The sequence below is a fragment of the Botryllus schlosseri genome, chromosome 3, assembly GCF_051294905.1.
Source record: "Botryllus schlosseri isolate E-star chromosome 3, Bs_hap1, whole genome shotgun sequence".
NCBI lineage: Eukaryota > Metazoa > Chordata > Ascidiacea > Stolidobranchia > Styelidae > Botryllus > Botryllus schlosseri.
This window is the reverse complement of record NC_137238.1, coordinates 32,604,455-32,622,728: the sequence shown is the minus strand read 5'-3', so window position 1 is coordinate 32,622,728 and position 18,274 is coordinate 32,604,455. Positions and strand designations below refer to the sequence as shown.

Here is an 18,274-nt window from a genome sequence, read left to right as displayed (position 1 = left end):
AACAGCAGACTATTCTGTAGGTGCGAAACAGCGGTATGGAAAGTGCGAATAATCCAGGCTGAATCTCGGCGTACTATTCAGGTTACGTAGGAATCAATAGGCAGCGCGAAAAGACTTGGAGTTAGAATAGAGAATGCCATATCGGTCATTTGTCACGACTGAACTATGACATCTTCATGTAGAACCGTGTGAGCGAACCCTATACCTGTAACGTTATCATGTCGCCGCGTCTATATCAGCTACGTTAACATACCGCCGCGGCCTATACGCGAAATTACGAATCATCGCCGCGCCAATAAAAATAACGATATATTGAAGTCGCACTCACCGTAAACGTTGGGATTAACTCGAATCGGTCATATATAATAATTTTGAATATACACACTAAGAACCGGCCACGTGACTATTTACCATACCTGATACATATTAAAAACCGGTCGAGAGCAGACATGGGGTAATCGTGATTAGTAATCGTAATCGATTACGACGATTACAGCATTTTCAAGTAATCGTAATCACAATCGGTTACATTCGAAAAAAATCCGAAGTAATCGTAATCGTAATCGACTACTTCCCATATATAAACGATTTCTCTGTAAAAGAACGATTACTTTTTATTTGTACAAGGACTATGACATGAACTGAACATTCGTGAACAAGGAAAAGATTTTATACCAGGTTGGTGACAGCACAAACGTCTGATTTTCAAACGCCATTGCTCATTATTACGTCAGAATCAGCCTATTAGCTTTGCGCGTCATTGTGTAAGAAGTATCCACGGTAAATAGATATTCGATGCACCTACGTCGTCCATTAGTCTGATTGTAAGAACACCCGCCGTGTTGTATATTAGGTTATCAACGCGTTCCACACGCCACTACCTCGCAGCAGTATAATTTATCTCCGATCTGCCTATAGTTTAAAATATTTACTTTGTTGATGTTTGGTAATGCTTATGCTTAGTTAAGCGCAGTTTGACCGTTGCTGCTCGGCGAGCAGTAGGCCTATCCAGTACGTACGTACACCGGACAAAGATTTGAAATTTTGTACTAGTCAAATAAAACATTGCGATTTCCACAACGAAGCAGTAAAAATCAACAGCTGGTGATATATATATCATAAGAGAGCCGTTTTGCCATGCCTTGTAACGGCAGCTTGCAGTACAATATCTGTATTAAGTTGAAGGCAGAATTTTATGTTCGCTTCGTCTTATTCTCATATGACTCTACTTGAAACGGGCGCCTATCGTTATTTCATAATTCTTTATTCAACATTGGGACCTGCCGCCATGGCCATGGGCTTATATATCATGTTAGCGTGGGTTGTAGCTGGAACCAGGACCGAAACAGCAATTCGTCTCCCAGTCCAATCTTTGGTCTTAGGCCCCCGTAGGGTGGTAATCTCAAGTTGAAGACTGATTTCGTCAAGAAGTTTAGTAATTGCAATATATTACTATTAATTTGTATTCCTCTCTCAGCCCGCGATGGTCAGATATACATGTAGAGTTTATTTGTTCGAGGTAATCATGGTGTTTGTCGAGTCGACTACCACAGACATTTACACCAGGCCGATTTTATGCATTTTCTATTCCGTATCTGCCGACTTGTAGCACGGCCCACTTCTAAGCTTTTTGTAAGACACCGCTTACGTGGATGAGGCGGCGAGGAGGAGCCTAGATAAACCCCCAACACTTAGGTAGGAATTCTGAAGTCGACTTCGTTCAGACTCGAACCGGCAACCCATTGGTGTTGCAGTTGTGGATTATACCAATGCGCTATCTCGCCACACAATTACATAGCTGTAGAGCTGGGGCAACGTAATTCATAATTATGACCTCTGGTTTCTTGTTATAATTACTTTAGTGTCTGTTCTTAATTCGTGACCTCCGGTTTGTTATATAATCAAAAGATATTGTAGTGGCTCAAACGTAGCAGACTAAAAGAAAAACTTTCGTGAGACGCATAAACAAATTGTCATGTCTTTATATCTGACTGCATGTCTAGCAACTCAAGCTGTAAATTACTATAGGGTCAATGGCCACATTAACTACAATAGGACTTGAAAACATTTTCATCATGGTTAAAAAAAAGCATTCATTCAATGCGGACGTTGAACTTAACAACCAAGTCAAATAATCCATTGGTTTGCTGGTCAGATAGCGTTGTAAAACGTGTTGTAACACCACCTGCACTTAATCAAGTCTGGTGATGAGCAGACTTAAATTTGAGTGCCGATCCAGACGCATTTGAGTGTGAGAATACTTTTTGGCGTGAGTTGAATAACGAAATCGTTACTGAGTAGAGAATTGCTACTCGACAACAAAGGAATTGGTCTTCACCCTAAATTATATACTCCAGATTCCAAGCAAAGCAAGTTAAATTTTTGAATATCATTTTTTTTTGTTATAGATTGATTTTTTATTATTTTTGTTGGATTTTCCAACGTCAAGGGAAGCCGCAAGTTGGCTAGCTGAGAGCCACATGCGGCTCTCGGACCCGCGGTTGGCAATCATTGATCTAGAGAGGATTTTCAAGTTAATTAGATGTCTCGAAAATACTCTATAACTTATGTTGGTTTACGAAATACTTTTTGAGTCCCCTTCGAGCTCGATCTCCACCCTATTGGGAAATTTGGGGTGCGGCAGTTATGACCCTGACAAGAATGCAAATCGTTGGGCGCGATAAATTGACCTCTATGAAAATGGGCAATGGATACATTATGACGTAACAAACAAATCACGCATCTTTTTTAAAGTAAGTTTATTATCTCATAGGCCTTTTCAGCGCAATCCATATATTGTATTCCAACATAGCTTCTGAGATGCAAAATAAATGTAATCAGGAGTAATCCTAATTACTTTTCTAATGTAATCGTAATCGTAATCGACTACTTCCTGATTTTGCTGTAATCGTAATCGTAATCGTAATCGCGTCATTCAGAAGTAATCGTAATCGCAATCGATTACATTCATGAAGTAATCACCCCATGTCTGGTCGAGCGATGCCTACACCCGAAAGTACGACATATGTCAACGCACCCATAAGACAGTGTTGAGATCAAGTCACTACCTTCGAGTCACGAGTCATTCCGAGTCATTGCACATTTTGACTCGAGTCAGTCAAGTCAATCGATTTTCAAAGGTGACTCGAGTCAAGTCAAGTCACTCGATTTTTGGCGGTGACTCGTGTCAAGTCGAGCCAAGTCAAGTCAAGTCACGAGTCAAGTCACATTTCAAGTCAAGTTGCCTTTTCGATGTATGAGGCATGATTACGTCATTGCAATTTGCTAGCTGTCTGAAATACAGATTATGAGTGATCAATTGATCATTGATTCCGAACCAATGAACGAATATAGAGTGAAATATACCGACAAGAAGGCGCTGTATCGCTCACATACACGTAGAACTGTTGAGTTACGTAAGTAATTGCATAGCCTTATAGTTTATATAGTTACCAGCCAAAATAGAGAATAGAGAAACGAATTGATAAGATGCAATACATATTATACATGGATATGATTAAACTCCAGCTGGCGATAATGGTTGAGGACAATATACACTATATTCGAATTCGATTTCAATAAAACAAGAGGTTCGGTAAAGGTAAGAACAGAGAACAGAAATATACATTTTTCTATTTTATTACTTTACTACTAGAGTCTACGACAACGTAACTGTAGGCTTCGATCACTTCGTTTGCGATCAATTTATTTATGAGAGAACAATCAAGGCTCAGTGAAACGCTCGATCATTAAATGATTGGTCGCTTTCAAGGGTTACACAAGCGTTTCGTAAACAATCCGAACATATGCAAGATAGTGATTTTTATCGGCTCCGATTACTTGATGACTTGAAATTGACTCGTGAATTTTGCTCCGAGTCACGAGTCAAACCGCATTTCTGATACGCTGAGTCAAGTCAATTCAAGTCAATTTAGCAAAGTGACTCGAGTCAAGTCAAGTCATACGAAAAAAGTGACTCGAGTCATCCCAACACTGCCATAAGAACACATGGCGAATCACCAGAGATCCCGCAAGAATACATGACAGACAGGTCACGAGCGCGCCCATAAGAAACAACGGCACCGGTTGAGCGATAGGGGGGTCTGAAAGTACGAATCACCACCACGAGTTTCGCGGCACCGGTTGAGCGATCGCTATACCGAAAAGGGTTACCGTGCGAGAGATGCCTATACTAGCCCAGGCACCGGTTGAGCGATAGGGAGATGTCTTTTCTCTGGTGATCGATGAAACAGGGGCTGCAGGATTTCAGTCTTTCCGGGAAGTTGCCTTGGTTGGATTTCGAAGGTTTTCTCCCCTTCTGATAACTTCTCGTCATTTTGTTGACGATGGAAGTGTCTTTACCGCTATTCTCCCCCTGGATAACCCTATCAGTTCCCAGCGTTCTCACATGTGTTGCGGCCACGTTAAGAACGTCGTCAAGAGATGGATTGGTTTGTGTTAGACAATGCCATCTCACATCCGCGTGCGGCGTTTCTTTAATGATGAGATCGCGCATTAGCTCATCAACGTAGCTCTGATCACAGCCTTCTCTTGAGCATGTGAAGTTGCAATCTTTGGAGATTCCGCGTAGAGTAGCGATCCAATCGGTGTACAACTGTCCCGGCTGCATTTTGCAATTGTAAAATTTGTACCTGGCTGCTTGTACATATGAATTGATTCCTTGAAGTGTGTAGACAACTTCTCAGTCAATGCGTCGAAGGTTTGCGCACTGACATCAGAAGCACCAAAAAAAAATACGTAGGAGCGAGTACCTTTCAGGTCCGACCCGTGTGAGAAGAGACACGCTCTTTTTTCTCCATGTTGGAAATGCCATAAATTGCTAGGTGATGGTTGAATCGTTGCTGATATTGGTGTTATTTCTCTTTTGATTTTACGAACGAATCAAACTTGGGAGCGGCTGCTTCAGATGTTGACGCACCGGGATTCAACCTCTACGTCAATTGCGCCATCTCTGTCATGACTTTTGCCATTGCTTCGTCATGCTTTGCTTGTTGTTGCACCATCATCTCTTGCTGCTTCGATAGTTGTTGCGCCATAATCTCTTGCTGCTTCGCTTGTTGTCGCACCATCATCTCTTGCTGCTTCTAAAGAATTTTCAAAATACCCGATTCCATGATATATATTCGTCGCAGAAATAACTATGAATCCGACTTCTGACACCAATTGTTATGTTCTTGAGCTTGTTACTACAATAACTGATACGACGAGATTGCAATATGAAATCAGTATATATTAACAGCAGAATAACTTTAAGGGAGCGACACGATCAAGAGTACAGGTAAACGAAAGGCCACGAGACAACAGAACACAGGGTATAAATACAAGCACGACACACGAGGAAATAATGATTGGCGGTAATTACTAATCCTACGCAAATGAGAAACAAACGATACCAACGTAAAATGCACGAACATAACAATAGCATTTTCTAAGTCCGAGGCTATGTGGTTGTTGTATGGCATGGGCGGGCAACTTCTGCAGTCGGCGTGCCGGATATGGGAAAATAAAGTACTTGGAGGGCCGGATTGTGAAATCGATACGTTAAACGCGTATTTATCCACCTAATGGATAAAGGATCAATCGCATTTGAAATTAACGTTCGGTTTGAAGCATAGAGACGAAAACCGTATTCAATGAATTTATCAACGAGCCGTTGTAGTCAATGAGACGTCTGTGGTCGATCAAAGTTGTAAACATATTCTTTGAACTCTGCCTGCATGTAGGACACAAAGAACTAAGGAATAATTAACAATCACTCTTTTTTCTGTCCGAAAAAAGAGAGAATAACCTACAGTCAGAATAAGTTGACTTATAGTAAGCACGTAGTGGAAAATTGCGACGAACAGTGACCGCTGGCGATATTATCATGAAAAACCGAAAACTGTCTGCAGACGGCTCAAAACCCCTTCGCTGACGGTATTCTGCGCGCCTCTGGTAAAATGTATTGCATATGAACGAGAGGGGTTTGGATTTTTTTCGTATTTACCAAGATATCAATTCATTAGGGTTGATGCGAGTTCATGCCAGTAATGCAAGCTTTCTCGTGTTGACGAACTTACTCGTGAAATCCACTCCCGCACGCTAACGAACGCTAACGAACACACACGCACGCGTTAGCAAGTAAGTGGGGGATTGCGGTAGATTGTGGACGCGGGCCACATAACATGTACGATTGAAAACTGTCTGCGGGCCACGCAAAATCACGTCGCGGGCCGTATGTTGCCTGTCCCTGTTGTATAGGGTAGGCATATGTATATGACGTATTTTCGTAACTGGCGTAAGATACCAATCGATTTATAGGCGTAAGATACCAATCGATTTATAGTATACTAAGCCCGAGATCTCATTCATGTTCTCCTCGTCGAAAATATCAAGACTCATACTATTATCTTTTTCCAAAGCTGGGTAAATTCATCCTGTGGGGAATAGTAAATTATAATATCCTCACTCTCTATCGTTTTAGTACTTTGCTTGATCTTGTTATATTTGCCAGTTTATGAATGTCGTGTTATATGAAACGTTGGTGTTGGAATATATTTGTTCTGTGACTGTAAGAGCCGGAACATCGATAGTGTCTACTGCAGAGATCTCAAACACGCGGCCCGCGAGAGCATTTTGTGCGGCCCGCGACGGCATTTTGGAATTTCAAGTATTCAACAATATATTCAAGTGCCATATATATTTTTTAGATCAAGAACTTAAAGTTCACGCTAAAACTACTATAAAAATCACCGAAATCTCAACAAACTTCACTATCACATCACGTTTAAAAGCTACCATGCGGTACAAGATCAGGTATGACCCGTTGATGATTCGTGACTGAAATTTGTGATTTGGTTTGGTGCGACCTTCTCGTAAAATTAATCGATTTCGGATTGACTGGGTGATCAAATAAAAATGACTCGAGTAGAGTTGGGTCAAACGTTGAAATCAGAGAAGTACTTGTGACTCGGAACGGTGACTTGGTAATCCTACGGACGCAACAATCCATGGAACTGTCATGAGGAATAGAAAAACATCAAACATCGTAGCTTGCGTTGTGTAGGTTATATAGTTATCTAATCAGGTCAGTATGGCAACGATTGGTATTCTGTGACCCCCGTGACGTACAGTTAGTTACATGCTGGATGTTGTTTGTTCTCTTTATCCACGTTTTTATCGGTGGCGAGTAAGGTAGTACTACGCTCTACAGCGGTAACACCAATGAATTCTTCGGCGATTGGACATATCTATTCCAGGGGTTCTTAACGAGAGTTCGTAGAACCCATCGGCATACGAAGCTCCACATCAGGGTGTACGAGATGCATTGTGTAATTAGGCCTATATGCTGTGGAATATATTTTCTTGGTCGATTTATTCAACTGGAAAATAGTCTTCACGCCACGCGCGATTTTATGTGAATGGGTTCTCTGATTTTAATATAGGTACCGTCAGAAATTGTGTTGAAAATGGGAGGGGCTACGAGAAATCCGATTGGTTTTAGAAGCACAAGGGGTACGATCGCTAAAAAAGTCAAGAAGCAATGCTATTACTATGGCTCAATAATGATTATATTTAAGTTGTTATTGATATGTTCCAGTAATAATCGAAGGCAAAATCAAACGCTGATTTAATTTGACTTTGGCAATGACAGTAACAATAGCCTTTACTTATCACGACTATATCAAAACCAGGATAAGGCTACACAGCTCAAATGCTCTGATATCAGATCAATCTTCAGTGGATTTTAAAATATTTTACATAAAATTGTGGCATGTCAAAGTTCCAATAGCTGCATATATCCCGACGGTTTTACGGAGTCATGATGCATCCTCTCGCATGAGGCATAACTCAATAATTCAAAAATTTATGCCCTGCAGCAAAACAATTTTGTTGAAATATTGGAAAATGCGATTTTTTTAAGTGTCAAGCGTGAATAGTACAATAGTAAATTACATTTCAACGATGTTTGTGGAATGCCTGTCAGCGAGGTCCCGTCAAATAAGGCCTATACTTTAGAATTATACATTGACTATCCCTATTATTGATGTTGCGCCCCGCGGCGTCATTAAAAACTAGGAAATTGGCCCGCGAGCACATTTGAGTTTGAGACCTCTGGTCTACTGTCATAACAACATACCGATACCTCGGCCGTTATGTTATATTGTAATACGATTGTTGATATACAATGTCCTTTCCAATTCTCTACTAGTTGCTGACGATTACCCCAGACGAGTATCAGCCGAAAATGTTCGGGTTCCTATCATTTAGAATATACCATTCAATTGTATACTGAGGTTCTGTATCACCAAGAAGGAACTCTTCCTATATTGAAGTGCTCATGCTCATAAACGTGTGTTGCATAAAAATTATTGTGGTCACTCATATTCTTTAACAGAAAGCAAGAACAACGGAAGGCTAATAATACGAGTTGGCAATATCTGCACGTTTTTTCTACTCTTTATTTATACATCATTACATTTGTTCCGGGATTGTGTCGTTCGGAAAACGAAAGAATAATAGCTATAAACGTAGAAGGCTTGATTTTCGGTAGTGGATATTTGGTCACTGCATTGAGGTCGCAATAATTCAACAGCTCTGCGTTGGAGTTTAGTCATCAAGAACGTAATTACATCAGTTTTTCAGTGATGAACCAACGTTACGGTTCCGCATCCAAACAACATCAAAACAAAACACGAACACCATGCAATATGCATACCATACCTCAATGAATTCACTAAGCCAAGGGTTTACCTTTTTCACAAATGTATAATAGAGTTTTGTCACATGAAATATCGTTCCAGTCTCCATGGATCTCATCATAGAGCTCGACGCAATCTTCGTTTTCATAGTTATCCGGTTGACCACTGCCCCAATTCCTAAAGTAAAACAACGAAATTGTTTGGAATGCTGCATTCATGTGAGACAGGTCGATAAACAGGTGAACCGATATTGGTCATGTCTAAGCCGCCCAACGCCGCTTCTAAAAACCGGAAAGAGAATTTCTGCAACCTTGTTGCAAACACATAGACGTAGAAGTCTCACTAAACTGGATATTAGGGTTGTTCAAAATTTGCAAAAATGTTTGGAATACTACGTATCCATGGCGTATTATGTAGATCATTGTTAAAAAAAAACAATAAGGGGACTGGGAAGCTCGCAGGAAAGCAGGTAAGATTTGTGTGGATGCGTTTGAAAGTCGTTGTTGAAGAGTGGGTGGGCCACCGACAGCAGAGTTGGGAAAAGGCGGGAAATGCAGGTATCACATGTGGTGCGATCACTTCAAAACCTGCACAATAGATGTCGTGATCACATGGCATGTCCGCCTTAAGAGCATGAGCAGTAGGCTGTTCAAAAATACCTTATTTTTCTGGATTCCAGTCGTTCAGTTATCAAATTGTCATGTTACCCTAAAAAACGCTGCACACCAAATTTCGTTCAATTCTAACAAGTATAGAGCTCCGCAGTTAACCCCATGAAATTGTTGAGCTGTCTTCAGAGACGATGCAAAACAAATTTGACTCAATTCCAACTAATAGAAGTGGATTTACTGGAGTTTTTCGTTGATATTTCTCGGATTATCCTTGATTGGTGGATAATCCGAGGTTAGTTAGCTCAATATGATGTAATCAATCATCTCATTTTGTAAACGGATGCTTCTCAATTCGGAATCGGCGCTGTCCTCTCAATCGAGCACAATGGCGAAGAGAGACTGATCGCGCACGTATCAAAAAAGCTTTCCGATTCGCAAATATCCTACTCTAAAATAGAGAAGGATACTCTGCCAATCATTTCCGGAGTCACTAAATGTCGTCAATTCTTGTATGGTAGAAAATTTACGCTCGTGACGGACCACAAACCGCTTTTAGCAATTTTCTTTTGCCGGACAAGATAATTCCCGTGATTACAGCGCAACCTTTACATCGATGGGCACTAACGCGTATGGCTTGCCAATATGACATTCGCTATACACCGACTAATTAGCCCCGGAATTTGACGAACTGGAAATTTGTGAAAACGCGGACATCGTTCACGTTATTAATATGGCATTTGATGGCTTGCCGTTAATTCGCAATGAATTTGTTGACGCGACTCGGAAAGACAAAACCATAGAACTAGGGAAATTATCCGTAACTTACGGTAACTGGAATCCAAAGACGCACGTTGCTAATTTCTCTTGGTTTTCGACTCGCAAACATTCGCTCTCTCTGCACGAAGACATAGCCATGCTCAATATTGATGTTTTTCAGCGCGTAGTAATTCCGCAGTCACTTCGATCGCGAGCCTTATCATTGTTTCACGAAGGACATTGGGGTATCGCGAAAATGTAGCAAATGGCTCGACGTTACATCGCATGGCCTTCCATTAATCACGACAATGAAAATTTAGTTAAGAGTTGCGACGCTTGCCGTAAAGTAATAAAGGCGCCTGATCGTCAGTATCGCGAATGGCCCAAAACTTCTGAAAGCTTTGAACGGATTCACATTGATTGGCACGTCTAATAAAAAACAAAATGTTTCTTGTCATCGTCGATGCGCATTCGAAATATCCTTTCGCTCAAGTCAATGTCGGATCTTCGAGGGAAGTCTTTTCAATCGAAGGCTTGCCCGTAACAATCGGCTCGGATGGAGGGTCGCAATTCACATCAAATGAATTCGATACGTTTTTTTCGAATGTTACAATAAGCCATATAATATCAGCGTCTTTTCACCCTGCTTCGAACGGGGAAGTGGAGCGTTTCGTCCAGACTTTAAAGCTGGATTGATAAAAAAAATTGCGACGAAGGAAAATATTTCAACTTTGCGCTCCAAACACTTCTCGCTACGTACCGACGTGCACCGCACCCTGGCATGGATTGGAAAACACCTGCTGAGATTTTACATGATCGGCAGCCGCGCAATTTGTCAAGTTCGTGCTCGCTCTTCGGTAAATCGAGACCCGTTACGCCTGGACAATCAGTCACTCATTTCAAGATTGGTTCCTCGGTTTAAGGCCCTAAGGTGCAGCTGGAATCACAAAATTTTCCAAAATTTTTTTATTGCAGAATCTTAAATTATGAAACTAGCTCTTTTCAAAAATGCATTGCTCTTGTCTGATTTCGTATTAGAAGTATGTTAAAATAAGATTTGAAATATCCCATTTTCTGAGAAAGTCACCCCCCATACAACTTCGTTCATTCAAACTCGCTCAAAATTGTCTATAAGCACTCTGCAATGCTGATTTTATACAATAAATAGAAGAGCCATATGTCTGATCGATGAGGCGTGACCATCAAAACATACAGCTGGCCAGCAGCCTAGCTGCCGATCGCTAACCTGGGAAGAGCTGAAAGCTGTTGATATTATGAGCGTTGTTTATCATATTGTATATTTTTCAAGATGCATTGGTATTTTGTTGATAGCTTAATTGACGATTAGGACAAAGCCATACACTACGAAGTCATTTGGCATAGGAAAAGATGAAACCATGATAGAAAAGAACCAGTGGTTCCTGAACTGAATAATCGAAGAAATCCTTTGAAAAAGATTGGAGCTTTCAACATCTGATAATGGTGGTTTGGATTCGGCGGAATCGTTTTTCCTCGCAATTTCTACATTTTTGATGCAGTTGTTTTAAATGTTGTGAGTTGCCTGACTGTGGCTCATCCGGCAAAGGATATTGGAACTACACAGGCTATGCATAACGGTTATGCAACTCAAATTAGTGCCGGAGTGTTATGATGACATTGATGCTAAAAATTGTATGTTTGAAAGATCTCGGGGGGAAATATGAGTGTAGTATCTTGACTCGCACCAACTTAAATGGGTATTTTGACAATGTCACAGTATTCTTGATATGTTGTTTCATTTTGACAACATCTAACTATTTTCCAATCAAGGTTTGCAAATTTTTCAAGTGTGGTATAGCAGTTTTGAGTAAAAAGTGATCAAATCACTCATACTCTACACGACTTATTTTGCATTTAGGCACATTCAATTGTCTTCAAATTTGGCTATGTACTGATTAAAGCATGCCTGCACCATTTAAAAGCAACAAATTTCAAATACCTGCTTTACTTTTTCACCAAAATATTTTTCAATTTTCAAAGTTGATTTTCTCCCATATCTAGTTTTTCGTAATATGATGTCACGGGGAGAGGAAATTTTGATATCAGAAGACCTTCAATTCTTATCAAACGTGGCTCAGTACAAGCAGTAAGACTGTTCTACCTGGTGAACTTATTGTTTTTGCTATAGGAGTTTCAGTGTACTTGCAATGCTACTTATGATCTAAATTTTATTTAAAAAAATCGAAAATCCGGCACTGTACTGGTACAAAACAAATATTTTGTTATTTTTTTCGAAAATTCGTTAGTTTCAAGTAGTTCACCAGGTGCTTACAGGCCTCAGGACACTTTATGAAGCATTGGTTAGAATCTCTCAGCATCCATCGATGAGACAGGCGTTTCCTCGTACTAACCGTCCGATTCACCAATCTCCCCCCCCCAATTTGGGCCCAAGGAATTATTGTGAAATGCTAAAATTTATACAGTATATGAAGTTGGGTATGAATAGTTCACACACCAATTTTTGAGAATCTAGGATCGACGGTTTAGAAAATATCGCAATTTGAAAATTTTGCAAGTCTAGCTGCACCTTAGGGCCTTAAGCTCGCAGTTACCGACGCGGACCAAAGTATGTTGCTGGCGTGGTGACGGAAATACTGGGACGTGCTGTGTACATTGTAAAGCAGATCATGGGTATTGGAGATGGCATAAGAACCAACTCCAATCACGCTTGATTTCAGCTAGAAATAGTACAGCCGCACAGGAAGGTGCTCAACCTCGGCAATCGCAAGTTGAGCAGCCATTGGTTAGGAATAGGGCACAACGTCCTGCAGCTAGTCCTGCTCGAACGTCGGGTAGACTTTATCCCGTTAGAATTAGAAAGCGAACTGATTTCTATCGGCCAACGTTAAGTATCTTGAACCCTTCAACTTACAGGAGAGGACTGTTATGCTCGTGCATTTTATGTTGGTATCGTTTGTTTCTCATTTGTCTAGGATTAGCTATGACCTCCAATCATTATTTCCTCGTGTCGTGCTTCCTATTTATACCCTGTGTTCAGTTGTCTACTGGTCTATCGTTTAACTGAACTCTGGATCGTGTCGCTTGTCTTGAAGTTATTCTGCTGATAATATACTGATTTCATATAGCAACCTCGTCGTATGAGTTATTGCTCAAACAAGATCAAGAACATAACAGACGCTCTTGCAGGTAGACCGAATTTCAAGTTTCAGTAGGGGCACCCCCCTTTTTAAATGCAAATGTATAGATCATCAGGGACACTATGTCCGATTTTATTGGGCCACAGTCGTGGTACATATTTCATGTTTTTGAATGCTCCTGGGCGTGGCTATCTTTATCGGTTAATCTTTGGCACTTATCAGATTCCTACACCAGAATGAGCTCGTACATCAGTTCTGTCAAATTCCTTAATGATGCCGCAGAACCAAATGTAAAGCTAAGCACAGACTATGCTGCTATTTTGACTGACAATGAACAACAAAGAGACAGTCTGCTCCAAGCTGTGGAACAGCATAGGAAGACAGTTGGAGACAGCAGGAAGTCAACTCTAATTAATAGCCTGTAATCTGCAACTTGTGCCTGAAAATACAACACTGATCCTGCAACGTACTCTTCTTGATGTATTTGGTAAATAGTGCTTTTTGCCTTCATTCAATCGTGAATAAAATGTGTAATATGCGTTCGTTCATGGGTGACACATCATACTGAGATGTTGACTACTGGTGGGAAATTTTCGGGTTTCACTCACTTTCAGTAAGTTTTGGAAAGGTCGAAGGTAGCAAGATGCATGCATCAAGTTTATTCGTATCTCAAATAGCGAGAGCACCTGTACAATACATAGCAATACTATTATACACATTCTGCAGGTAAATAATAACTTAGGGGGTTGCAATGTTGTACTATGGACTCTCGATGACAGCATTAACAAAGGCAATGTAGGACCCTATCATGTCTGCAATGCCACAGACAGAAACGACTGCACAACGGCAGACAGCAGTATTCACAAAGTTGGTCTTTTAGCCAATCAGTAGCTAATTATTACCGGCTTCAACCAATCATTGGCTTGTTTGCCCGCCCACTTCATCGACTCCCCGCCCACTTGCCGACGGCAACTTTCAAACGCATTTAGACAAATCATACCGGCTTTCCTGCGTGCTTCTTTCAGACCCATTATTGTTTTTTAACAATAATCTACAGAATAGGACATGGATACGCAGTATTCCAAACATTTTCCAAATTTTGAACAACACCCTACTGGATATACCTTGAGTTCTACTGGCGATAAACCTTGGTTGTTTCTGTGATGAGTGCATGGCCGTAAAATATAACTTACATCAAAATAACGGCTAATAGTCAATCATAATTCGCAATGAACCTAATATTACCTTGCGTATATTCTAGGGTTGCCATACGTCCGGTATTTCCCGGACATGTCCGGAATTTCGCTGTTCAAACTAGCGTCCGGGAGGAATTTCTAAAATATGCCAAAAGTGCGGAATTTTGAAGACTTGACGTAGGCTCCCAATTTTTTTGTAAATCAGCATAAAACAATATTTTTTGGGAATATTTATGCTGATGCATGATATTTTTCTTCGCGCTGCGCGCGATTTGCTGCCACATTTATGGATTTTAATATGAAGATTACCACCCTCGCAAAAACTGCAATAAACATAAATTAAAACAACCTCCATTTACTGGAATCAGGCTAATCACAGTCGCAATTATAGGAGAACGGTATATTCCTAGAGAGCGTTAAGGCCGTTTAAATGCTTTATTCAATGATAGTGGTTCCAAGCGGGGGAGATCGTTTGCCTTATATTATTTATGTTGAACGTAATCAGCTTCCAAAATAGCCCTGAGTAAGTCTGGGCAAAGGTGCTGACTTCTTTTAGTAATCAGCTCGTCAAATTTTGATCTGGGCCATGGAACATTTTCAAATTTGAGATGGAGTCGCGACCATAAAAGGTTGGAAACCACTGGATGTGGGGTGTTTTTTAAAGCTCCGTGGTGCTCAACGGCATAAGACTGATAAACAATCTTATCGGTAGGACATGAACATGACTTAACGATGTGCAATTACGCTCCCTGTATTTTCTAACTCAGCATTCCCCACCAGCTCTACCGCTTACTCTGATCATGTGGACGGAGAGTAGTATCTATATATGAATATATGGATCGACCAATATTATTGACAGAATTCATTCATATAATTTAACCAACATATGCATATAGAAACTAGATTCATATAGCAAGCACCCCCCCTCCAGAAGTTGCATCGATTATCCTATAGTGTGGCTCAAAATCATTGTTTATTTGGGCGGGAGGGGGGTGAAAACATGTGCTTTCGGTCCCGGTTACACAACACACTGCCACATACTCCTGAACCGGATCGTGACCACCTCTGGTCTATGAGCAAAGCTTTGCTAGTGTGACGTCATACCTCATTTTGAAATCCACCAGTGGCCGCTAAAGAGTGTCCGGAATTTGGGTTGCTGAAATATGGTAACCCTAGTATATTCCCCCTGCAAACTTGTACAATGTACATGGGACGGTGCGTCTTAGTCGGTGTTCCGCGGACCACCAGGGTTTCCGCGAGACAGTTTATCGGGATGTGATTACACGCTATTATCGTTTGCGGGCAATTAGGCGCGATCAGTAGCTGAATTGTGAATGCCGCTGTTTCAGACCGTGTACAGTAGGGCTGTTCAAAAATAACCTTTTTCCCGGATTCCAGCCTTTCACTTATTAAATTGTCAGGTTACCGTAAAAAACGCTGCACACCAAATTTGGTTCAATGCTAACAAGTATAGGACTCCGCAGATCCAATTAAAATTTTTAATTTAATAGGTAAAATTGGAAAAAAAAATTTCAAATTTTTCTGCCAACCATATGGAATTGTGGAGCTGTCTTCGAAGACGATGCAAAACAAATTTGAGTCAATTCCGACCAGTAGAAGCAGAGTTATGCGAGTTTCTCGTTGATAATTCTCGGATTATCCACCGATTTTGACACCTATTATGGTTATCCTGTATTCAAAATGAGTTTTTGTGAACAACATGCCATAAGACTACCGACGAATACAGTCTAGAGCAGTGAGCCAGTAATCATAATCGTGTTGCTATGTATACGTCAGTATACAAGTATATGTATGTATGCATGTAATTATTTTTCAAGTGCGTCTGTTCCCCACCGGTCGGGAATCACAGATTTTAAACAACTGACTCATTGGATGAACCATCTACAAATCTAAATCCATGGCTTTAGCCGAACGCGGTAAATAATACCGATAGCATTCATATAAGTACTAACTTGTATTCGACCGGAGACCCATCGATCCATACGAACGTTCCTTCTTCGTGGCGGTCATTAAATCCAATTATAATCGAATCCTCTCTGCGTCTGTTTGCCCATAAATAATTCTGAAATTGCAAGAACAGCTGCTTACATTTATTTTGCAATTTGCTTGATACAGTGACTTATTAAGACTGGAGCTAGGAGCATGAAGTTACATGTTTTCGCCTATATGACTACTGTTGTCACAAATCACACTTTTCTAAATAACTTCAGGCAGCATAGTGGTTCATTATTAGAGTGATCAACACATTTTCGTGATAATTTAAAGAAGTGGCAACGTATCGGAGTGACACTGCCATACCATATACTAGGGGTTTCCAGCTCTTTTTTGGCCGTGGCCCATTTTCCGGTTTGAAAATGTTTGATACCAACTTCTTATCCTTATAGAGTCCTGTTCTATGCTTGGTAATCACTAGCGGCGATATGCCTATTTCTTTAAATGATGCGCATTTTTTTCTTGCTATTCATATCACAATTCAAATCCACTAGGATACGTAATCGTGCGAAGCACAACGAAAATTTTCATGTTGAATAAATCTCCTCCAACAAACGACCAGCGAAAGAATTTTGGAGTTCAAACAGTTCAAAGAATTCAAACAATTCTTTGATGAATGGGATACTACAGAGAAGTGGAGAAAGATTCTAATATGTGCAAGCCGTGTACACTGTACACAGGACCGTAACTGCCGCTCCCCAAACCCCCCAATTGGGAGGGGGGCGAGATCGAACGGGGCCCTAAATTATTTCGTGAATTAACATAAATTATAGAGTAATTGTTGAAAATTTTTCAAGATGCCAAATCTTGATTAATTGATTCCTTAAGAAAAACACGCAAGATTTATAGTAATGGACATACAGGCGTTGGCCATTACCGCGCCACTACGCACCAAGATATACAACGATTTGGGAAATATTACATGCGACTCCAAGAAGGGTGCCAGAACGATCGGCAGCGCGAAAACCTTGGCCGAAAAGGATTGACCTACGCTGACCGAAAACATCGTTATATATACAAAATACATAGGTTTAATTGTCCATAGGCGCCTAAATCAATGGCGCCAAGTGTTCCTGTCTTGGCAATCTGAACCTCAAAAGACAAATACCATCCTGCAGGGAAAAATTATACGCCAGTTCAGAAATAACAATTTGAAATCGTGTGCGTCTTTTAGTTTAGCGCGTATGGGCGATTCTATATTTTTGATATAGCAGACAGGAGGTCACGAAATAGCATCATGTAACGAAGTCATACCAACGGGTCCGCCCGCCCGAATATGTTATTATATTATTATCTACAGGCCCTACGGTTTCCGGTAAATATGATAACGTGAGCAGAGAGGACAAAAAATTGATAGCAATATATATGAAATTCCCTATCTTATTGACCGATTTTATCATGAATTATCGAAGATTTTCGCACATGGCGCTGGCTAATTTCGTGGCAAAAGCGAACAACGTGATGGGGCTCGCTTTATCACCCTATGGAAGGCCAAGACCCAAGTTATATTTGGGGGCGGAGCTGACGAAGTGCTGTTATGGCCCTGATTGTACACAGTATGTCTTGCGCTTTTTGCCCAGTAACATTCGTAATATTTAATTGTCTTTGATTTTTCGTCGTCTTCCGGGAGACTTTTCACACTCCCACTCTATCACCATCGCCCTCCATCTTTTATATGCGCCCTTATATCTTCGTCTGTACTACCGACTTTTTGGCGCGGCTCACCTTCCTTCTGGGGTTTATTTACAGATACTGCAATCCAGTGTTGGGATGACTCGAGTCACCTTTTTCGTATGACTTGACTTGACTCGAGTCACTTTGCTAAAATGACTTGACTTGACTTGACTCGTCGTATCAGA

At 40.7% G+C, this 18,274-nt stretch overlaps 1 protein-coding gene across 1 annotated transcript in view; it reads right to left on the bottom strand.

Annotated features, from left to right (window-relative positions):
• Window positions 1-2,409: 2,409 nt before the first annotated feature.
• LOC145435058 (CD209 antigen-like protein D) overlaps window positions 2,410-18,274 on the bottom strand; it is a 57,345-nt gene continuing 41,480 nt past the window's right edge. The window contains exons 4-5 of the mRNA XM_080312342.1: window positions 16,376-16,485; window positions 2,410-8,879 (exon numbers count right to left, since the gene is read on the bottom strand). Of these exons, the coding sequence (XP_080168468.1) occupies window positions 8,738-8,879; window positions 16,376-16,485 (252 nt within the window). The 3' untranslated portion in view covers window positions 2,410-8,737. The remainder of the gene's footprint in view (window positions 8,880-16,375; window positions 16,486-18,274) is intronic.